Genomic DNA, 21,481 nt, shown 5'->3' on the forward strand with positions numbered 1-21,481 from the left:
TTTTGTTTTGCTAAACCAGATTCAAGATCTTTGGCAGATATGTATGTCCAAAGTATGAATGCATCCTGACTATTCCTTTCTTGGAGAGGAGCCTCCCAATTAACCCATTGGTTATCTTTCATGGATGCCTCAGTTCAGCTGTTGTTCTTTGTTAAATGTTCCATGTGTTTACCTTGTGAATTTATATTTTCAGCTACCTTCTTTAAAAATGTTACCTATGTCTGCAATACTAAACTTAGTGTTTATGTACTCTGCAATTGAAATGTGGGTGATTGCCTAGTTGATATAGGCAACACTTGGAAGAGTGATACTAGATGAGGTCTCAAAAAAGTTGATTACCTGTGTTACATGGTAACTACAATTTCCTATAAAACATGGGTGTAACTACAATTTCCTATAAAACATGGGTGCAAACCTGTGTTAAGCTATCTTTGCAATTTTGCACTTATCATATAGTTGTTGCTTTGCTTATTTTTTGTGTTTTTTATTCTTACCAAGTGAGTGCTATATATTACTTTAGGTATGTGGTGGATCCCCCAAGTGCCGCTCCTCTCATTCTTTCAATGCTCGAGGTATTTTAGATTTTTTCTGATAGGAACTGTGTTGGATCATGTTATCAGTGTCTTACTATTAGTTCATCTTTCAGGAGATGCTAGGCTCTTCAAGTCTGGCCACGAGGATTCGGGCATTTGATTTGATATTGAATCTTGGGGTTCATGCCCAGTTGCTTGAGCCTACATTTTCAGAAGATTCTCATATAGTTGAAGAGGAGGAATCTTCTCATGAGCAAGGCTTTAGTGGTGGAGTTCAGTTTGAAAGTCTGGGAAAGAGCGATTCAAAGTTGCCCATGCAACACAGAACATCCTCCGCAGTTGATTGCTTTGAGTTATGGCTTTTGAATATTTTATATGAGATTCTTCTTCTTCTTGTTCAGGTATGATGAAATCTTTCTCATTTGTAGAGCTCAACATATATCCTCAATTTTTGAATTCTTTCATTTACTAAAAGGGTGTATTATGATTGAGTTTCTGAATTGTGTGGTGAAGTTGACTTTCTCAACATTGATTTGACTGACTGAGAAATAATAATTAAATATGTGAATGGGGGACTATTCAAGACAATTTTTAATTGCTAAATTTATTTGCATAGATGACATTTATCTCCAGGTATCCTGTTGCATGTATTTATTTGTTATAGCTTACTGCTTAACTTGCTGATGTTTAAGTTAGACTGCACGAATGCTAGTTTTGTACTTCAAAAGAAGATAAGATGTTGCCTGAAATGTGTTACTAAATTTGAGGAAATTTGGTCATCTAGTCGAAATACTGTATCAAGGTTTGGCCTGGGTTCACCCACTGTATGGAAATCAAGTTGATAAATAGAAATGTGAGCTTTGAAGCAATAGGTGGATTGGTTTGCAAAAGCTGGTTAAGTATTTCCGGGCTTGTTTTGTCTTGCATAGAGGAAGAATATACTGATAAAAAGACTGTTGGCTCCATTGGGGAGGCTTACAATTTAGAAGGGACTTTTGAGATGGATAATTTGTATAGTCGCTAAATATGATGGTTTTTTATGGCTGGTGCTTACAATTTAGAAGGGATGTTTAAGATGGATAACTTGTCAGTGGCTGAATATGATGGATTTTTATGTCCAGTTGGATGCTCTAAAAGTGACATATGCAGATAGAATTGCAACAAACCCGGCACTTTTTCCACAGCTGCATTCTTTCAGTCACAATTGAAGCCTAGTGTTGAGCCCTTCCCTAGAGGTACAATTTGGAGGTTTGGCCCCTCTCTGAGAGTGAAGGTTTTCGCTTGGATTGTGGCATATGATGGTGAATAAAAAAGGTAATCTGAAGGAAAAAGGTGGTAGCCTTGTGAGCATTTTGGAGGATGATACCATGGAACACCTATTATGGTGCTGCTCATTCTTTCAATCAACCTTGACACTTGCCTGGACCGACATAATGGTACCTCAATTGTTAAAGTACTGTATTACTAATGTATTGTTGGATCCCACAGCCCCAATGGAGATTACTAAGTTGAAGTGTAGATGGAAATGGTGGTTCATTTGGTTGGAAGAAATCATAGGTCTTCAAAGATGAATTCTCGTCTGGTTGGATATTCTCTGAAATTTACAAAAAAGATATTTTAGCCTGTATTACCTTGAAATAGCCGATATAGGCTTGTCTTGGATTGTTCTCTGTAGATTTGGGGAATGAGGTTCTTCCTACTATGATATGTATGATTTCTTGTCACCTTATTAAGGCTTGTTTGGAAACTAGTAGCTGGGATGGGGGTTAATGCAATTGGTAAATACTTGGTCAAACTACCTTGGTGGTAGACATTTGGAAACTGGTAGCTGGGATGGGTCTTTATGCACTTGGGATGGCAAGTGAGGTCCTCCCTCCTTTGTATTTACTATTTACACTAAAGAGTGGAATTGGTAGCTACCACCTCCTAGAGATGGTAGCTGCTAAATCCAAGATTTGGCAGTTGCCACTTTTTCAAATGCATAATCTCTATCCGACTGCTAGTTTCCGAATGGAGCCTAATAAGAACTTCTATTTCATCTTTAAAAAGCATGGAAAAGAGAAATAAGCTTTTTCCTTTTTTGCTCAGGGTAGATCTGAGTGCAACTAGGTCAAAAATAACAATTGAGGTTCTTAATATGCTTTTGTTTCAAATGCGACCATGTTCCATATTGGTGAATCTGGTTTAGTTCTAGTATTTGACTTATATGTTGTATTAGATCTGGTGCAAGTCTTGGTTCAGGCCTGAATTTAATTTCAAATACTGATTGAATTTGTACACAGTTTGGGACACACATATTGATACTAATGCATATATAGATTAAGAACTTCCACTATTGTATGCATACACATACATCAACATGATCATCATTGAGCCTCACTCCAGCTACATGGTTTTGGGTTTATGAATCCTGCTTTTCATTGCTTCTTATTTAGAGCCAGAGCCTATGTGATCTTTGATATCCATTCTCAGAGTCTCCAGTCTTCATAGTCTCCTTATTTAAAGTTCTTCCACTTGTATCTCATCAACCTTTTTCAACAGTGCTGGAAGATGTCTCTGTGCAATACTGCCAAACAAGCTTTGATAGCGTTCACTTTTTTATATTAATAATGCTTGTATCTTTTTTAGTTTTATCCTTGTATGATACTTCATACATGCATTCTCTCTTCTGCTTGCTCCTTGGTTGCTCAAGACTCAAGCACCATATGAGAGTGATGGTTGCATCATACTATTAAAGGCTTGCTTCTAGAAGTCTATGACTCATAGGCTTCTAGAAGCAATTCTTTAATAGTAAAAACACTAAAGTTCTCTTGAATTCATTAAGTACTCAAATGCTCCATTAACTTCTCTTGACTTTGTTTAACTAGTAGAAATCCTACTAGTGATATCCTCAACAAACCCGTTATCTTGTTATGCTATGGACCCGAAACATCAACATGCCTTGCATTATTATATTGAGAGGTCATCTATCTTAGCTATAGCACTAAAGTTGCATTCTGTATATTATGTCTTTATTCTACTAACCTTTAAACACTTTCCTCTTTAATTTTATCCCTCCAAAGTTTCAATTTGATTTTATACATCTTTAATTTTACTAACAAATTCTGTAGCATCTGCAAACAACATATACCATGATACCTTATTTTTATTAGAGGATGCTGCTTCATCTATGGGTAATGTATGGTCACAAAGTGATTTTTTGACATAGCTGAACTTAACTAAGAATGTATTCACATAACATAGATGCTATGTCACATGGGTGCGGGTGCGGGGATTCGGCACTTCCAAAAAACCCGGGTGCGGGGGTGCGGCAGGGGCAAAAATGTAATATATATATATATATATATATATATATATATATATATATATATATATATATATATATATATATATATATATATAAAGGGGGGTCGGGGGTTTCCCCCGGCGCGGTCAACGCACCCAGGGTCGGGTTGACTGCACCCGTGTCGAGTCGAGTCGACGCGGGTGCGGCACCCTGCTAGCCGAATCCCTGTTACATAGCATAGATGTATGTGGTCATTGTAATAGGTTCGAAGCTTGAAACTCAACATACTTATCCAAATTTATGGTAGGTTCAATCTCAACATTCATATTAAAAGTAGTTTCAAGATATCCTACTGGATCTATTTTTATTTAGTACTTGACTGAATTAGTTATTTTAAAACTTTGTTATGGGCTTTCTAGATGAGCGAGAACTGTATGATGGTCTCTTTAAATTTTTCAATAACTTGATCTAATAAGAAATTATTTTACTGTTGACCTTTTCACTCAAGATTGATTCTCAAAAGTGTGATTCCCTTTCACAGCTTCATAGTATAACTCAAAATGCATACAAGCACAATTTTGAATATCCTTTTATATATATAGAGAGAGCAAAGCTGTTTTTGATCCATTGTTAGGGGGAAGCATGTATCGGAAGGGCACTTCCTTTATTATGGGAAACACAATTCCCACATGCTTTCCCCTTAGTTTTTATGTTTTTTTCATACTAATGTATATTATTTCCTATTTTAGCAAGCATTTGCTTGTTTCCTCATTGATTTTATATCGTTCCTTACCTTTTCCATGTCATTGTCTGTTCGTTTCTTTGTTCATTTCCCATCTCTTCGTATTCATTTCCCTTTCCCTTTTCGCTTCTCATATGCTTTCACAATCACTTCCAACACATCTTGATTCACTCTGCATGCTACCTTTTAACATCCGCTTACCTGCTTTTGCTTCATTCATTTTCTGTATCCATTTTGTATCGTGGTAACTATGGAAAAGCATCTTTTTAATATAATTTCACTAGTCGTTTTGTTCAATCTTACCAATCAGAACACAAAATCCTAACAAAATACCATTTTGGACCCAATGACTATATTTTCATACATACATACATACATATGTATGTATGTATGTATAGGAAGATATTTGCTACCTTCAAGTGGACCATACCCTCTAGTAGAAACCACCCCTTCACATTTTCTTACTTTTTTCATGAATCAAGCCATATGAATATGATCTATATGGTTTGCTTAGTCAAAACATGTTTTGGATTGTTTTGTCGTGTTACCTAAGCACGTTTTCTGAGGGCTAAAAATTCGACGGTCTACAGTGCTTCAAAATTTCAATTACAAGAAAATAATACTTTTATGTCAAAACTACCCAATCCAAAATGCATGTTGTAGTGAATGGACTATTCTGAATGTATTCGTAGTGTCAAATTTGCCAAATAAAGTTTGCACCTAAGAGATTCAACTAGAGAGTACCGTGCAGTAGAGTGTCACCAATATTCTCCATATATATATATAATCTTTGCTATTGTTGTTGCAAACTTTTTATTTATTTGTTTATAACTAACCATATCCATCATTCCTCAGGTACACTGTCTTCTTTGTTCACTTCATTCCTTGATTCCTCATTTATCAAATTTCACAATGATTCTCTCATCATTTTTTAAGTTGGTGATATTAATTATTTGAATTTTAACTTTTCTTAAACGGTGAAATCTATAGAGCATAAACTTTACTATTAGTCCTTTTTTTTTTAAATTAATCCATCATGCCATTTGATCTGCAGAAAGAAGAAAAGTTAGAAGCTGTTTGGGCAGCTGGCTTAAGTTGTTTGCTTTACTTTGTTTGTGATAACGGCAGAATGCAGAGAAAAAGGTTGAAGGGTCTAGATGCTAGGGTGAGTGATTTTATTTTATTTTCATTTTTGAGGTCTATGATTCTGTAGCTTAATGGTCCTCAATTTTGATGCAAAGCTTTTATGCTTATTATATATGTTACTGTTGATACTAATTTGAGTTATTGCATCCTCAAATAATGTTCTAGTTTGAGATTGGTTGGTCTGTGCAATTTCATGTAAAATATTTATCCCACTTCTTGATGTTATCACACAAGCAGTTTGTTAAATGTAGGTCAAAATTTGTGATGTGGAATATATTCATTGGCTCCAATCATACTATTGTTGTTAATAAAAATGTGAACAAAGAACAATATCCAAAAGAATGATGAGATTGGTGAGTTAGCTGTTAGCTAACCAGGGTATACCATACTCGTGTACCTTGAAGCTCATAAAAGATCTAAAATAAAATACCATTCCAATGAATGATGTACAATAGTTGATGGAATAAAATTCTCTTGACTGAAAAAAGTAGCTATTGGAGACAATCATGTTGGAAAAATGTCTGAAATTCAATTATATGGCATCAATAGAAAACTTCCTTGTTAACTTCATAATTTCTATTTGATGCCTTTTGGTGGTAATCTGAAAAGGCATTTTTGTTGGCTGTGTTGAAATGCCATTTTCGTTTGAGAATGGTGAAGTTGACAAGTTGCTAGTAAAGTCAGAGTATCTGTAGAGTAGTTTGAGCAATTGATCCTAGGGTTACCGGAAGCGCCATACGACATGGAGAAGCGCACTTCTCCGAAGCACGTTTCAGAAACGCGAAACATGGTGCTTCCAAAACATGCTGGGAAGCGCCAAAACAAATTGGGAAATGCACTTCTTTTTTCATTTTTTTGTGTTTTCGTTTTTATTTTCTTTATTTTTCTCTTGTTTTGCTTTTCCCTCACTTCCCCCTCACTTCCTAGGTTGCTTCCGAAATGATTCCTGGTTCGCTTCTTAATCGTCTTGCGCTTTCCGCTTTCTAAAATTTTGGAAGTGCCTTACTTCTCGCTTCTGCTTCTTGAATCGCTTCTCGCTCCCTCTTCTCCGACTAACAACTTTGGTTGATCCATACTTTGTACCAAGGTTGTATGTATTGTATCGTAACCTATATCGGTCGGGCCTATATCGTAAATTTTTAATAAAAAAATTCAAAAAATCCAAAAAATCAAGAAAAATCAAGAAAAATCAGAAAAATTTAGAAAAAATTCTAAAAAATTATATCACATGAAGCAATGATGAATTGCACAAAATATAACCATAAAATCACATATAAAGCATGTATGTTTCCATGAGCTGCATAAGACATCATCAAATATCAACTAATATAGAATCATAGATAATATCACATGCATATCTCACGAGAACAATGCAAAATATTAAATATCTTACAATTAGGAACATGACACGAGTCTCATATTTTCGTATTACATAAACAAAAACAAAATAACCAAGTTTATTAACAATTAAGTTTAAAACATATTACATGAAACCTCAATAATCATAATCTTCTTCATCATTATTATGTTCTTATTCTTCTCCTCCTTCGACACCCACATCATTTCCAAGATACGTGAGGTCTTCATCATCCACCTCTTGGACTCTTTCTATGTTAATCCACTGAATGTCCTAATCATTCAAAAGAGTATTTGCTTCCTTTTCAACCTATGCATCTAATTCATCAAAATGTTTCAAACTGATGGGATCAAATTATTTTTTGTGCCTCCTTGTTGATATTCGATTTGCCTAAAAAAGCTGACATGAAAAAATTAAAATTAGTTGGGTTTTGAATGAAAATGACAAATAAACTTTATAATTTTATATGCCTCTATCTGGGTCGTTAGTTGTAGTGTGTATATATATATATATATATGTGTGTGTGTGTGTGTGTGTGTGTGTGTGTGTGTGTGTGTGTGTGTGTTTCACACACACACACACGGTTACACACACTATTTTTATTCATAATTTTCTGTTTTTATGTCATAATTGCTTTATTCATAATTGTTTTATTTAATATATTTGATTCATTCATAGTTTGTTTTTATGTTATATTTATTTAATTCATAATTGTTTCTGTTTATGTTCAATGTTATGCAATTATACAAACTTTGCAATATGTTATATTGAAATACACACTTATACTTCATTCATTATCACAATCATAATTGTTTATGCTTGTTACTTAAATTTAACAATTTATTGACACACTATGCTAAATGTTTTTTTTTTTGCTTTTTCGGCTTCGTGATTCCAACCGTCGATAAATGTGTTGGGCGTGGTTGATTTATTAGGAATCCACACCTGGATCATGTGTTTTTGATGGAAAAATGATATTTGAAACCTAAAAAGTTTACAAAGATTTTAGACTGTTGATTTTTCGTACCTTATAAAAACCCACCCATGTGTTGGAATTGAACGATCCCTATAAAATCAATTTCATAGATCGCATATGTACGGTTAGAATTTAAAAATAAAATGAAAAAATCCTGAAAAACCCATTTAGCATATTTTATTTAGCACATATGTATTACCCATATATATATCATAGTCACAAATATCGGTATCTCGGCAAGGCTATTTCTCGCGATATTATAGGTGTGGTGATAAATCTCGTGAGAATATTGGGGCTTAAAAAATAATAAAAATAAGTAAGAAAATATCATGTTTAGACATAAATAATAAATGAAATAAGTAAAAAAATGTAAAAGAAAGAAGAAAAACATATTTAAAATGTAAAATAAAAACAAAAACAGTACAACTAATTGATAACATTGCCGATAATATCACGATATTATGAAATTGGTGATATTTTGAAAATATCGCCAATATCTGTGACTATATATATATATGTATATCATAGTCACATATATAGGCAATATTTTGAAAATATAGCGATAATATATCTGTAAATTCATAAAGTGATAGTAAAGGCAAAATATCACTATATTTTGAAAATATCAGAAATTTATGTATGTCACGATATTATCATGACATTACGGGTTGTCTTTTACTTTTTTACTTCTTTTCTATATCTTAACTATGTTTTTGTTCTTTCTTTTATATGTTTTACTTATTTCTTTTATTATGTGTTGTCTAAACATGATATTTTTTTTACTTATTTCTACTATTTTTGCATTTTCAAAAATTTTTAAGCACCAAGTTTTTGCCTAGATGTATCGGCTAAACCTATATTATCACGAGAAAATTCCCTGCCGAGATATAGTCGAGACTGACATTTGTGACTTATATATATATATATATATATATATATATATATATATATGAAAAGGAAGGGGCCTTCTCCTTTGAGGTTGGTTATGGACGAGGAGGGGTTTGAGCCCCCGACAGTATGGTTCGTGGCCACGTGCTCTAATCCTCTGATATATGAGAAATGAGCAGCTTTTATACCGCTTATATGCCGTAGACCATCCTAGAACCCTTTATGCTATCTGGTAAGATGCAAAATGGACAACTTTGCTGTAGTATTGTGTGCTTTCTTAAATTAGGTCTGCTAAGCAAGCTGAGCTGCTTGGAAGAAGCTTGAGCTTAACTGGAAGGCCAACTAATTTAATTTTAGGAATGGACTTGCAAGCAGCAGGAGGCTACTTCTTATGCAAATGACCAGGCTTGAACAGTGGTTGACTTTTACCAGTTTGGGATAAGGTTTATTGGCTTACTGACACTGTCCTTTAACGTAATGAATTTGAATTTCCCACTTCCTTTCATTGACTGCTTTAAATTATTAAAAAATTAAGCTTTCAAGTCTTGAATTTCCCACTTCCTTTCCCATCTAATACTTTGGTGAGCACAAGTGGACCTCGAGCATTAGCTCAAGTTTATAGTGAACTTGTGCAGTCTAGTAATTTGGCACATTGGTTTCTTTTTTCTCTAACCTGTGTCCACGTAGCTGGTGGCCTGGTGCTTATTGTATTTATGTACTGTGAAAGATTTGCAATCCCGAGTGTGAACATGAACTGCTGAAAAGTCTAGTGACATGATGGTAGTATTATAGTAAGTCAGAATCATCAGTATCATGAAGCTGGGTTTGTTTACTAATTGTTTTTTGTGTCCAATGCTATTGTGCTGTGACAGTGACAAGAGTTTGGTATTTCGGCTTCAAACCCATGGAAATAATGGAGTGATGTTGAATCATTCATCTGAAGTGATCAAGTTTTTTTTTTGACTTTTCCAAAGCTGCTAGAAAAGCGGTTTGCAATAATCATGTTGTCAGCAACACAGCATACACTAGCACCGTTGAAAAATTAGGAGGTAGTCAATTAGGCCCTTTGGCAACCAGGTGTATGGCCTTATACAATTCACTGCTAAGAAGAGTTGAAGAAGTGAAATTTTGTGTTTTACCATTACACAGGATAGTCATTATATTTTGTTACACCTAAAGTCATTGACATGATTGTAGGATAACTTGCTCTGTGTGGTTTTTCGCCCCTCTTTTTAGTTCTTATGAACTCTAGTTGGTTTTGATTATGGTACAACGTTAAGATGTACATTCTAAAACTGACCTTGTCTAAGGAAACCTATGGTACTGAAAGAATGACTATTTAAATGCTTGAGCTGATTGAAGGATACATAAACGTATTGTCTTGGCCTCAACCACTATTTATTTTGTTGTCTTCTTAGGTCATTAAATCTCTTTTGGAGATAAGTCTACAGCATTCTTGGTCCAAAGAACTTCACAGCAAGCTTATCTGTATGCTTACAAACCTTTTCTACCGAGTTCCAGATGGCTCCAATAATGTTGTTTCAGAGGTTCCAGTGTTTGCTATTGAACAAGTTGAGTTGCTTGGTGGAATCGAGTTTGTCTGCATGGAGGTAAGTCAGATAAATAAACTGTATATCAATTTGCTGTTTGGTGTAAAAGATTAGGTGTTTTTTCCTCTCCTTGTCGCAGTTCTATTTTTTTCCATCAATTTATTTTTGTGTTTTTCTTTCCTTTAATCATTTTCAATATATCTGAGAATTGAAAGATGTTTGTGTGGTTATTTCTTTCTTTGTTATGAACAAGCTTTTCACACAATCCAGTTACTGCATTATTTATATCAGTTGGTTAAGGCTTGTTTTGATCCATAGTTGGCAAACCCATGACTCGGGCTCGGATCGCCCGACCCGTGATGCCTGGGTCAGCGGGTCGACTCAGTAACTCGGATGGAGTAGGACATTTTTTTTGTGTTTTTTAATAATACTTTAAATATTGAATATAACACTATGTTTTCTACAATATGAATGCAAATATTCAAACTCCAAGCAGGCAAGCAGCAAATTCACTAAATCAAAGCATCAAAGAACAAAAACTACAAAATATCTGCATACAAAATAAATAAGCTTCATTGCTATACATAACCACATACATAAGAACAATAATGAAAATTGTGAAATGAATATTAATAATTAAGCTACACAGGTAGAAATAAAACAAGTAAAAAATGAACAAGCAATCACTACCTTTCTAAGTTCTAATAATTTCTAACAACATTATGCATTAAAAATTTAAAATCGTAAAATGCAATTAATGCATAACATAACAGAATAAACTAATAAAGAAGCATACCTGAAATTTTCAATTTCCAATTTCAACCTACTGCAAGCATCATTTTGTAATATTTTGGCACTAATAAAAAGTTAAACACTATAACAAACAATTAACAATTTATAATCAAACTTCAAAATATTCAACCGGCCTGTTTCACAGTTCACAGCTTCACAGAATTTAGATTTTAGATAAGTTTGATTATCGCCTATGTCACGCGGGTGCGGGTGCGGGGATTCGGCACTTCCAAAAAACCCGGGTGCGGGGGTGCGGCAGGGGCAAAAATGTAATATATATATATATATATATATATATATATATATATATATATATATATATATATATATATATATATAAGGGGGGTCCGGGGGTTCCCCCCAGCGCGTTTTTTTAAAAATTACGCAGCCCATTTCATAGGGCAATTTAAAAAAAAAACCAAAAAAATGGACCAAAATGACCCTGGGTGCGGTCAACGCACCCAGGGTCGGGTTGACCGCACCCGGTGCCGCACCCGCGTTGAGTCACGTCAATGCGGGTGCGGCACCCTGCTAGCCGAGTCCCTGTGACATAGATTATCGCATACATGCCACTATATGCAATTAGCCTGTCACAATTAGAATTTAGAAGCACCAAATTGGCATAATGCACAATGCCAAAATGTCAAAAACCCAAAAAAGAAGCCATCATCTTAAAAGTCATAACTCCTAAGTCCTAATCAGTTTTACAAATCATGATAACCATCATCTTATTCATCATCTCCACTAGACCCGAAATCCATCATCTCAACCAAGTACTCATTCTCATTATCATTAGTAGCATTCACTTGTGCTGATGAACAACCATTCATTCTCTTGATCTTCATTATTTTCTTCTTCACACCTTACCAATTCCATGTCCATATTCTCTTCTTGAGAATCATCATCCTACTGTTCCTACATTTGTAAGAGAGAAAAACACAAGAAATATTTCAATTTTCAAAGATACTCCTACTCGAATGTTCATTATAAAATAAGAAAAGCGTAATATATTAAATTATTAATAGGGAAAATTTCAAATACACGCAAAACTTTTTTCTCTAATTCATATGTCCACCAAACTTTTTGGAGGTTTTCAATTAGGCACCAAAGGTTTCTCACTGTTAATCAAATGCCCCCATTCCTAAACAGCCGTTAGGTTGCCTTTGAGTTAGCACTAAAGATTGTTTTAAAGTTACTATTTTTTCCCTTGCACGCCTGGGCTTTTCTTCATGCGTATGCTAACTCAATCCGACTTAAAAAAAAGGACTTGTTTACTAAATCCAACTAATCGGATTTGGATTGGGTTACATCCGGCCTGTTGACATCTGCAATATTTAGCATTTTTTTTGGCCATTGGATTTGGTTTATAGTTTATGTAGTTATATATTCTTATGCACTTTTTTTTTAATGTATACTGAATTTTATGTCTTCATTGATTTTTATTTTTGTCATAATCAAAATTTAAACCTCATTTATCTATGGCTACTGGTTTTTATTTTTGTCGGGTTCAGTAACCAAATCCTTTTTTTAAGTTGGATTGAGTTAGCGTAAGCATGAAGAAAAGCCAAGTCGTGCAGTTCAATTGCTGCAAAGGAAAATTAGTAACTTTAAAACAATCTTTAGTTCTAACTCAAGGTCTAGCTAACTATAATTTAGGAATGGAGGCATTTGATTAACCGGGAGAAACCTTTGCTGTCTAATTGAAAACCTCCAAAAGTTTGGTGGACATATGAATTAGAGCCAAAAGTTTGGTGTGTATTTGAAAATTTCCCTGATTAATATAATCTATTATACTTAAATCCTTAAATTGATAAAATAAGCAAATAACATACACTTGCTTCACCAGTCACTCCATTTTCACCATCTCGTGATATCCAAGAGTCAATTGGATTGTCTAAGAAAATATTGTAAAGTGACACAGGATTGGAGTTTCTTCCCAAGATTTGCTTCTCCCTCAGTCTCAAGTTGTAATGAACATAAACTAGATCATTTAATTGTTTTTGCTGCAACCTATTGCGCCTCTTTGTATGCACTTGGTCAAATGTACTCCAATTGCGCTCACATCTAATCCTGTGGCAAAGGATGCATATTTGCAATTCCGGAGCACATCCCCCATTTTCTTCCCACCACATTGCTAAAAAAATGAATAATTAACTATAAGTTAATATTTTTATAAAAAAATTGAACAACCACCAAGTTACAACTTATATACTTGGTGGAAATTGAAAAATCAATATCAATATAAAATTACAAACACAATAGCTATGCACCTGGTAGTTCTTTGTTTCTAGTATTCACTGCCAAAGGATGACCAAAATCTGAGGTAGCACGTGTAAAATCTTTGATCTAAAGAAAATTATGAATTCAATAAATAATTTTCATATTCATGTTTAATGAATAATTGAATATATCTGCACGTTACAATATAATATATACCTTGAGCTTTGAAGTTATACAAAAAAAGTACCTGAAAGGTTGCATCCATTGCTTTCTTTTGATCAGGCTCTAGGCGCAAAATGCATTCCTTCAAGCCATGTCGAATCTGAGGATGCTAAGAAAAACATCATGTCATCATGTCATTAACATCATATTAATAGAAATAGTGAAATACAGACACTAATGAAAAATAAATTTGTTTGATAACTAGATAGATTTTTATTTTTACCTTTGAGAATTCAGGGGAATATTGAAATGCTAGATTTAAAAAATATCCTGTAGCATGAAGAGGGTGGTGGAGTTGGTCCTCCCATCTTTTGTCAATCAAGTCCTAGTAAACTTTATACCTCCTTTCCTCTCCACCATAGATATCTTTAATTTTCATTTTAGCCCTATCCATTGCCTCATATATGTACCCCATTTTTGGTTGATCATCACTATCCACCAGCCTCAAGACTTAAATTAGAGGTTCTACAATTTTTACTAGGTCCGATGTCTTCCAAAAGCATGTATTCCCGATGATATCTTTAACTTCCTTTCCTTCAAATTTTGAGAATCGTGAATTAACCCATTTGTCAGATATAAGCATCTTTCTCAATGCAGCTTTATGTTAAAGTAATCTTTGAAGGAAAATAAAATTGGTTGCAAATCTTATTTCTAGAGGTCTTAAGATCTCCCTTTTGTTGGTAGAATAATTCCTCATTATGTGTAGCAACAATGTATGGTTGTATATAAATTTGTTACTCCCATAGCCTTATCTATACATTTCTTCACTCTTTTCATCTTTCCAATATCTTCAATGATGAGATCCAAGCAATGAGAGGTGCAAGGAATCCAAAATAAATTGTATTCCTTTTCCAACATTCTTCCTGAAGCAGCAAAATTTGCTGCATTATCGGTGATCACCTGAAAATAAGAAATGGAGAAGTTGAAAAATGAAAACATTAACATATAAAATTAATTATATATTGAATTGGAAATTTGAAATAGGAAAGAGTAAACTGAAAATTGAAAATGCAAACAATTAGAAGGTTTGAAAGTTAAAACAATGAAATAATTACCTGCACCACATTCTTCTTTCCAACATGAAGCACCACTTGCTCTAACATCTCAAATAGATTGTATGCGTCTTTAACAGTATCTGATGCTTCAACAGATTTCAAAAAATATACAGTTGATCAATGTCCTGCTGATTATCTTTCAAACCGTCAGTCATGATTGTGCAACCAGTTATGCTCTATGGTTCCTTAAACTCTTTTAAAGATCTTTCAATCTTTTTTATTTCACCATTCAAAAACCTTCCTGCATTTTCCTTTCTGCCTGGAGGTTTCAAACCAGGCCCGACTTCACCCACGACTCTTAGCATCTCATGAAAATAAGAACTGGCTGCATTGAATTGGATTGCAGCATGATAAAAAACCCTTAAAATTGCTGTGCACATTCTTTGTCTTGCTTGTTTATCATTGCAGTTTTCAGGTTTAATTGTTTGAGAGGGGTAAACTTAGGCATTTTGTTTACTAGAAACTTTTCCATTGATCCTCCAATCTTTAAACCATTCTGTGTATTCTCTTGTGTTTGAATCCGGTCTTAATGCTCTTGGGGTTGGAGTTTCTGCAACAAAATTTACTTTTTCCAATCTAGGGGCATTCAATTCATCTATGTTTTCATCTTCACTACCTCCTATTCATGTCTGATTTTGCAAATTTGTACCCTAAAATATTTTCATACATTGCCTCTTTAATTTTCTTTGAGACTTCTTTAGATGGAAAAACCTCTCCTTTCACATGTGCCAGGTGTTGTTTTAACCTATCTATTCCACTGGACATCTCCTTTCCATAATAAGAACACCCAACTCTCTTCCTTTTCTTGTCAATAAGCATCCCATAGTCCCGACCAGGATCTCTATCCTTTGTCTTGCTGACCTCTGATGTGTTCCCCATATTCTACATGCCAATTTTTAGAAAAAATAAAAAAAGCGTGCAACATATAATTTAGCAGTATGCACACAAAGACTAACAAAATCGCGCAAACATCCTCAGTTATGCAAAACTACAACCTGCATAGTTTATACTTAATAATTACAAAGAAAAGAAAGGTGAATAACCCCTAAATGTGGGGTTTATTTGTTGTCCACACTCCACGGTCCACACTGCACAGATATGGTACACAACATGGTAGTGTGCATTGTGCACACTGCGATATAGGGAAATCCCTAACAATATGAAAAAAAGTGTGCATCGCCCATCTCCTCTCGGAGGCTCACCTCTCTCTCTCTCACACACACACACAGAGAGAGAGAGAGAGGAGAGAGAGAGAGAGAGAGAGAGAGAGAGAGAGAGAGAGAGAGAGAGAGAGAGAGAGCCTGGATGTCATTGGTTGCCGGCAGAGAGAGGGTCGCCAGAAAATGGAGGGGAGGATAAGAAGGGTTGTCTCCAGAAAATGGGGAAGAGTCGACCCAGTTGACCCCCTTTTATACATTAAAACTGGTTCATCTCGGAATGAACCAATATGAATACCGGTTTGACCCGGTTAATCGGGTCAGATTTGGTTGGTCATGTATCAATCCTGAATCGGACGATTCAGGACTGACTCGACGAGTTGCCGAGTTAGTCTTGAATAAGGCGATTCTTAGCCGTTTCATGCCCGAACCTGGCTAAAACAGGTTTAGGCTGGATCGGTGGCCCAGTTATTGGGCGATCCAATCCGACTCGAACGATTCCCGAGTCGGATCGTCGGGTTTGCCGACTATGTTTTGACCCTTTTGATAATGGACATTTTTTTCCCCTTAATTTGGTAGCAAATTTTGTATTCTTTGTTTGTTGGCTAAGCTGAAGTGGAAGTTGATGATGGGAAACATTGGGAGAAATATACCATTAATTGGTCCATGAGAGGGGCAGCACTTTGAGTATATCTTGCATTAAGAACAAGTTACATTTACAACCAATGTTGTGAAAAGCGATGAGGTGTAGCAAAGCGCTCCACCAAAAATGAAAAGAGGCATAAAGCATATGCCTTAAAAATTTATTTTTAAATTATTTTAATTTTTTTTAAAAATTTAAAAAGTATCTAAAAATACAAATAAATAAAATATGCTTTATTCATGAAGCAAGAACCAATATAAAATCGGAAATATCAAATAAATACTGAAAAATATGAGAACAACATGTAAAACAATAAAAATAACATTAACACAACTTGATTAATCTAAGTATCTACGAAATAAAATATGAGCATTCAATGAAAATTTAACAAAATCACTAACAATCAAATTCCTCAACATCATATAATGCACGCAAATTCATCTAAAGCTCTAAACAAACATTAGGCTAATTTTGCATGCATACTTGTTTGAAAAATTAGCTCTATCAAACTACTAAAATCACACATAATAATCCATATCTACACTTAGTCTCACAAACAAAAAACAAACATTTTCATTTAACAAAAACTTATTTTTAATTTCCATGATCTAACAGTCAATGACACGTATATACACAAACACATGCATATTTGGAAATAATTACACAAACTGAAAGTAACAATTTCACATGTACGATTTTTATGTAAACAAACTAACAAAATTGACATATACAATTTTTATATACAGTCAAAATTGCAAAAAAAGATAGTCATTAAGTAGAAGAAGAAACAAAAGAGGGAAGAAAAGGAAGTATGGAAGGAGGAGAAGAAGAAGAAGAAATGAAAGGAAGGAAAAAGAAGTGAACAATAAAAAGAAGAAAGAAGAGAGGAAGAATATGCAGAAGAACGGAAGAAGAAAATGAAGAGAAGGAGAAAAACGGAAGAAGAAGGAGAAGAAGAGACAAGAGAGAGAGAGAGTGCTCTAACTCATAGGGCCTCCCTCCTTTTCTTTTTTTTTACTTACTAGCTTTGGGTCAAACAGGGGCTTTGACCCCATTTGACTCAATCAATTTGAGGCTTGCATCTCAAGCTGAGGCGCACTTCTCCTTGGGCCATTTGCGATACACACATGTGCCTCAAGGCGCAAAGGTCCTCCCCTTGAGGCGAGGCACGCTTTTTGCACCTTGAGGCACATTTTTAATAACACTGTTTACAACAAATAATATAGGGCATTTTTTAAAAAGTGCTGCTGTATATTTACAAGTGACAGCACATGATTGGGTACTTGATCTTTAGTCAACCAAGAATGTTGGAGAAAAAAAGAGGTGTGTGGAAGCGTCAAGATGTCAAAGGGACTTTGAAACATCGTTACCTCTTGAAAACAATGATCTATTTAGACATCGAACTTTGCAAGAGATGGAGCCCTTTTATATATCATAAAGATAAAAACTAATCCTGTTAAAGGCGAAAATCTTTTATTTGCATCAAGCTCCTAATTCTGCTTATTGCTTCCTGTCCAGTCTTCTATCGCTCCCCAAACTAAAATAGTCGATCTTTGCTAGATGGGTGTGCTCTCCCATAAATTCAATGTTAGATATTTCTTAAGCAAGAGTATATGTAAAAATGCAGATACGGTACATGTTCAACTATTTCCTCAAAAGGTTTATGAAATTGCATGAGGTTTCATGCGGAGTTTCCAAAAACACTGATTTGGAGTTTGAAGCAATCTTTCTCGAAAGCACGGGATGTCTTGCATTTGAAATGTGGTGAGAACCATGCTATGTCACATAGGTGCGGGTGTGGATGCGGGTGCAGGTATGGGTGCGGATGCGGCACTTTAAAAAAACTTAGGTGCGGGGGTGCGGCGAGGATATATATAATTTTTAACAGTTTTAAGTTAACATTAACATTGCGTGTATTTATGTACATTTATGCATTTATATATATAATATAGATAAAAATGGACTTGATTAGGATTAACTGAATCTACTTTTAGATAGAAATGGACCTCAGTGTGGTTGACTTCACCTAACACAAAGGAAGTTGTGTCCAAGTGTCGCACCCACCCGGGTGCGGGTGCGACGCAAGTGCGGTGCCATGTTAGAAGAGTCTGTGTGACATAGGAACCATGCTATGCCACATGATTCCTACATGCTTTTCTTGAGCTTTCTTACACTTTCCCTAGGCCATTTTGTTTTTTAATTGTTAAAAGGAAACAGTCGAACATGTTTTAAAAAATAATGCATAGTAGTATAACTAAATAGAGTTAAAACTATTGGAGAGTAAAATCACTTGTTGATTTTACATTCTTTTCTCCTTTTTTGCTCTTCTTTGGGCATCCAATAATTTTTGTTTTCATTCTTTCATGTAAAACTCTACTAGTTTCATGAATGCTGATGTTTCACTTATTATGATTAAATATTTTAGGATTGTCAATGCATTGGTGAAAAGAAAAACGGGAACATAGAAATAATGTCAATGCCCGCTATATCTCGGCAAGACAAGTCTCGATAATATAGGTATTTGATAATTCTTGAGAAAATCTCCTCACTTAGAAAAAAAAGAGTATAAAATACCCATGTATAAAGTATAATAAAAGAAGTATGGCATGATGCTAGGACCTTGTTTAGAGATGTTTTTGCAGGTATGGGCCTAATTTACATGCCCAAGTGGAATTCAGAGCCTTTCAAAAGCTAGGGGATCCAACTATAGGGAAACAAGTAGTCTGATACAACATTTCTTTCGGATGTGTAGTCCATGTTTTATTTTATATTTTGTACTGGAGAAATATTGATTTAAATCATCACATTATTGTTGACTTTCACTTGTCTGGGAAATGATCCCAAATGAAAAGGTATTGAAACTATAGTTGTAAAACACAATCAAATTTATGGAATCATTGTTTATGCATTCCTCTTGGCCTCGACTCTAGGGATAATTTTTTTGCCATCTTTTTCTGCGATCCATCTAAGTTTCCAAATAAAAAGGTGAAATGGTTTTTTATGGTCTCAGTATTCTTTCATTGCTGGGGAACTGATACATTGGGGCTGTTCCATGTAAATACTATGGCAGATGATATCTCAAACTCTATGTGCAATCTCTGTCAGGCTTCCTTCAAGCAGCCCAGGGACAAAAGTGAAAGAGAAAATCTCATCTTATTTTTCCTGTCTTTGACTTATAAGCACTAGTATTTTCAAGATTTCCAACATCATTTGTGGGTTTTATTTTGCAGTATTCAAGAGCTAACTCAGCAGAAGAAAAGAGGAATCTCTTTGCAGTGTTTTTTGACTATATTTTACACAAACTGAATGAAATCCCCTTGTCTACTGGAGGTTCATCTTATAATGATGATGAGATTCAGCCTCTGGCGATGATGCTTCATCTGGTAGATGCGCCTGAAGCTTTTTATATGGCAATCAAGCATGGAGTGGATGACATAGGAGGGCTCTTAAGAAAATCCATAACTGCAGCTATGTCTGCTTATCACATCTTTGGTCATTTAAATGCTACTGTAAGTTCTATTATTGGACATGCAATTAGTAAAAATTTTATCCTCCTTTTTTCTTGGGGTTTTGAAAAATTTCCTTTGATTATAGGTATTCTGATAGAGTTTTTGGTTGTTCTGATCAACATGTTATCTAATAGGCTGTCTGCCCAGAATTTTCTTTAAACTGAGAGATTCATATGGCTTATTGGGTGTCCCAAGACTCCCAACACTTCCCTCATATATTATAAGTTTATTACACTAATATATTAATTGGTCTTTTTTTTGCAGCTGTTGGAGAATATCACAACTGAGTTTGATTCAGTGATAAGCATGGTTACACATTTAGACATAGAGTTCTTAGATATGATGGAAACTACAAGAGTTTTCAAGTCTTTTGAAAGCATCCGTGACACTGTTGCTGATGCTGATGTTGATTTAGCAAAAGTCAGGCTTTCTTGGGCTACTCTGCATTCCCTTCTTCACTCAAAAAGGACTGCATACCGTCAAAATGGTTATATATGGCTTATTGAACTGCTTGTTTCTGATATCATTAGCGAGAATGAAACAAGCAGTATCTGGATGAACATGAAAAAGTTGCAGCAGCAACTTGAAATGCTTGTAATTCAGGACCCTTCTACCTGGAATGCAGTTCCTTTGACTACCTGGATCTTGTGTGGGCTACTGAAGTCTAAATATAACTATATTAGATGGGGTTTCCTTTTTGTTCTGGAGAAATTTCTTATGCGATGCCAGCTTTTGTTAAGTAAAAACAATTTGCAGCATGTAGATGGTGAGGGGGTAACTAACGATGACATGGGCAACAAAAGTTTAGAGAAAGCACATGCAGTCATAGGTGTTATGAATAGTGCTCTACTCCAGGTGGTTTCTATTAACGAAACTGATCGTATCAATGTGTTGAAGGTAATGTTTCCTTTCTTCAACATTCCAACATTTCCTTTGAAACATACTAGCAGTGTACCAGTGGTTAGTACTTTTTTCTCCTTTGAGTTTGATATGAACATTAGCTTTGTAGTATTGGCCGGTTCAGTGCATGCATAAATACAAAAAAAATGTGTGGCACTTGTGAGTATTCTGCTTAATGATGTTCCATCGTTTAAATTTTGGAAATCTCAGCATTGAGCTTTAAATGGGTTTTCATTCAATTGGTTGAAGGATTCTGTACCTTTACTGAAGAATTTCTTTGCAATTTGTAGAATATCTACCTATAAAAATTAATAAGTTTCTGATTTTTAGTATAGGTGTGACCTCAACCTACATGGGGGCTTCCTTTCAATTGATTGAAGGATACTGTATCTGTACTGAAGAATTTCTCTGCGATTTACTGAATATCTCCATATTAAAGACTGAAGTTTTCAACTCTTAGAATAAGTGTGAGGTGTACCGGAACAGGGTGTCAGCCTTCATGGCT

General features: G+C 34.8%; 1 protein-coding gene across 3 annotated transcripts in view; it reads left to right on the top strand.

The window, feature by feature from the left end:
- The window catches only part of LOC149839771 (uncharacterized), a 74,913-nt gene that overhangs the window by 32,411 nt on the left and 21,021 nt on the right, over window positions 1-21,481 (top strand). For 2 of the 3 annotated variants that reach the window (XM_090004222.1, XM_090004224.1), the window contains exons 8-13: window positions 521-572; window positions 647-934; window positions 5,616-5,726; window positions 10,347-10,538; window positions 19,798-20,076; window positions 20,341-20,973. In XM_090004222.1, coding sequence (XP_089860348.1) covers window positions 521-572; window positions 647-934; window positions 5,616-5,726; window positions 10,347-10,538; window positions 19,798-20,076; window positions 20,341-20,973 — 1,555 coding nt within the window. Of the gene's footprint in view, window positions 1-520; window positions 573-646; window positions 935-5,615; window positions 5,727-10,346; window positions 10,539-19,637; window positions 19,701-19,797; window positions 20,077-20,340; window positions 20,974-21,481 lie in introns of all 3 variants that reach the window. The other variant, XM_090004223.1, reaches the window with a different exon arrangement.

Source organism: Nuphar pumila, chromosome 4, assembly GCF_984573655.1.
Source record: "Nuphar pumila chromosome 4, dmNupPumi1.hap1.1, whole genome shotgun sequence".
NCBI classification, from domain to species: Eukaryota; Viridiplantae; Streptophyta; class Magnoliopsida; order Nymphaeales; family Nymphaeaceae; genus Nuphar; species Nuphar pumila.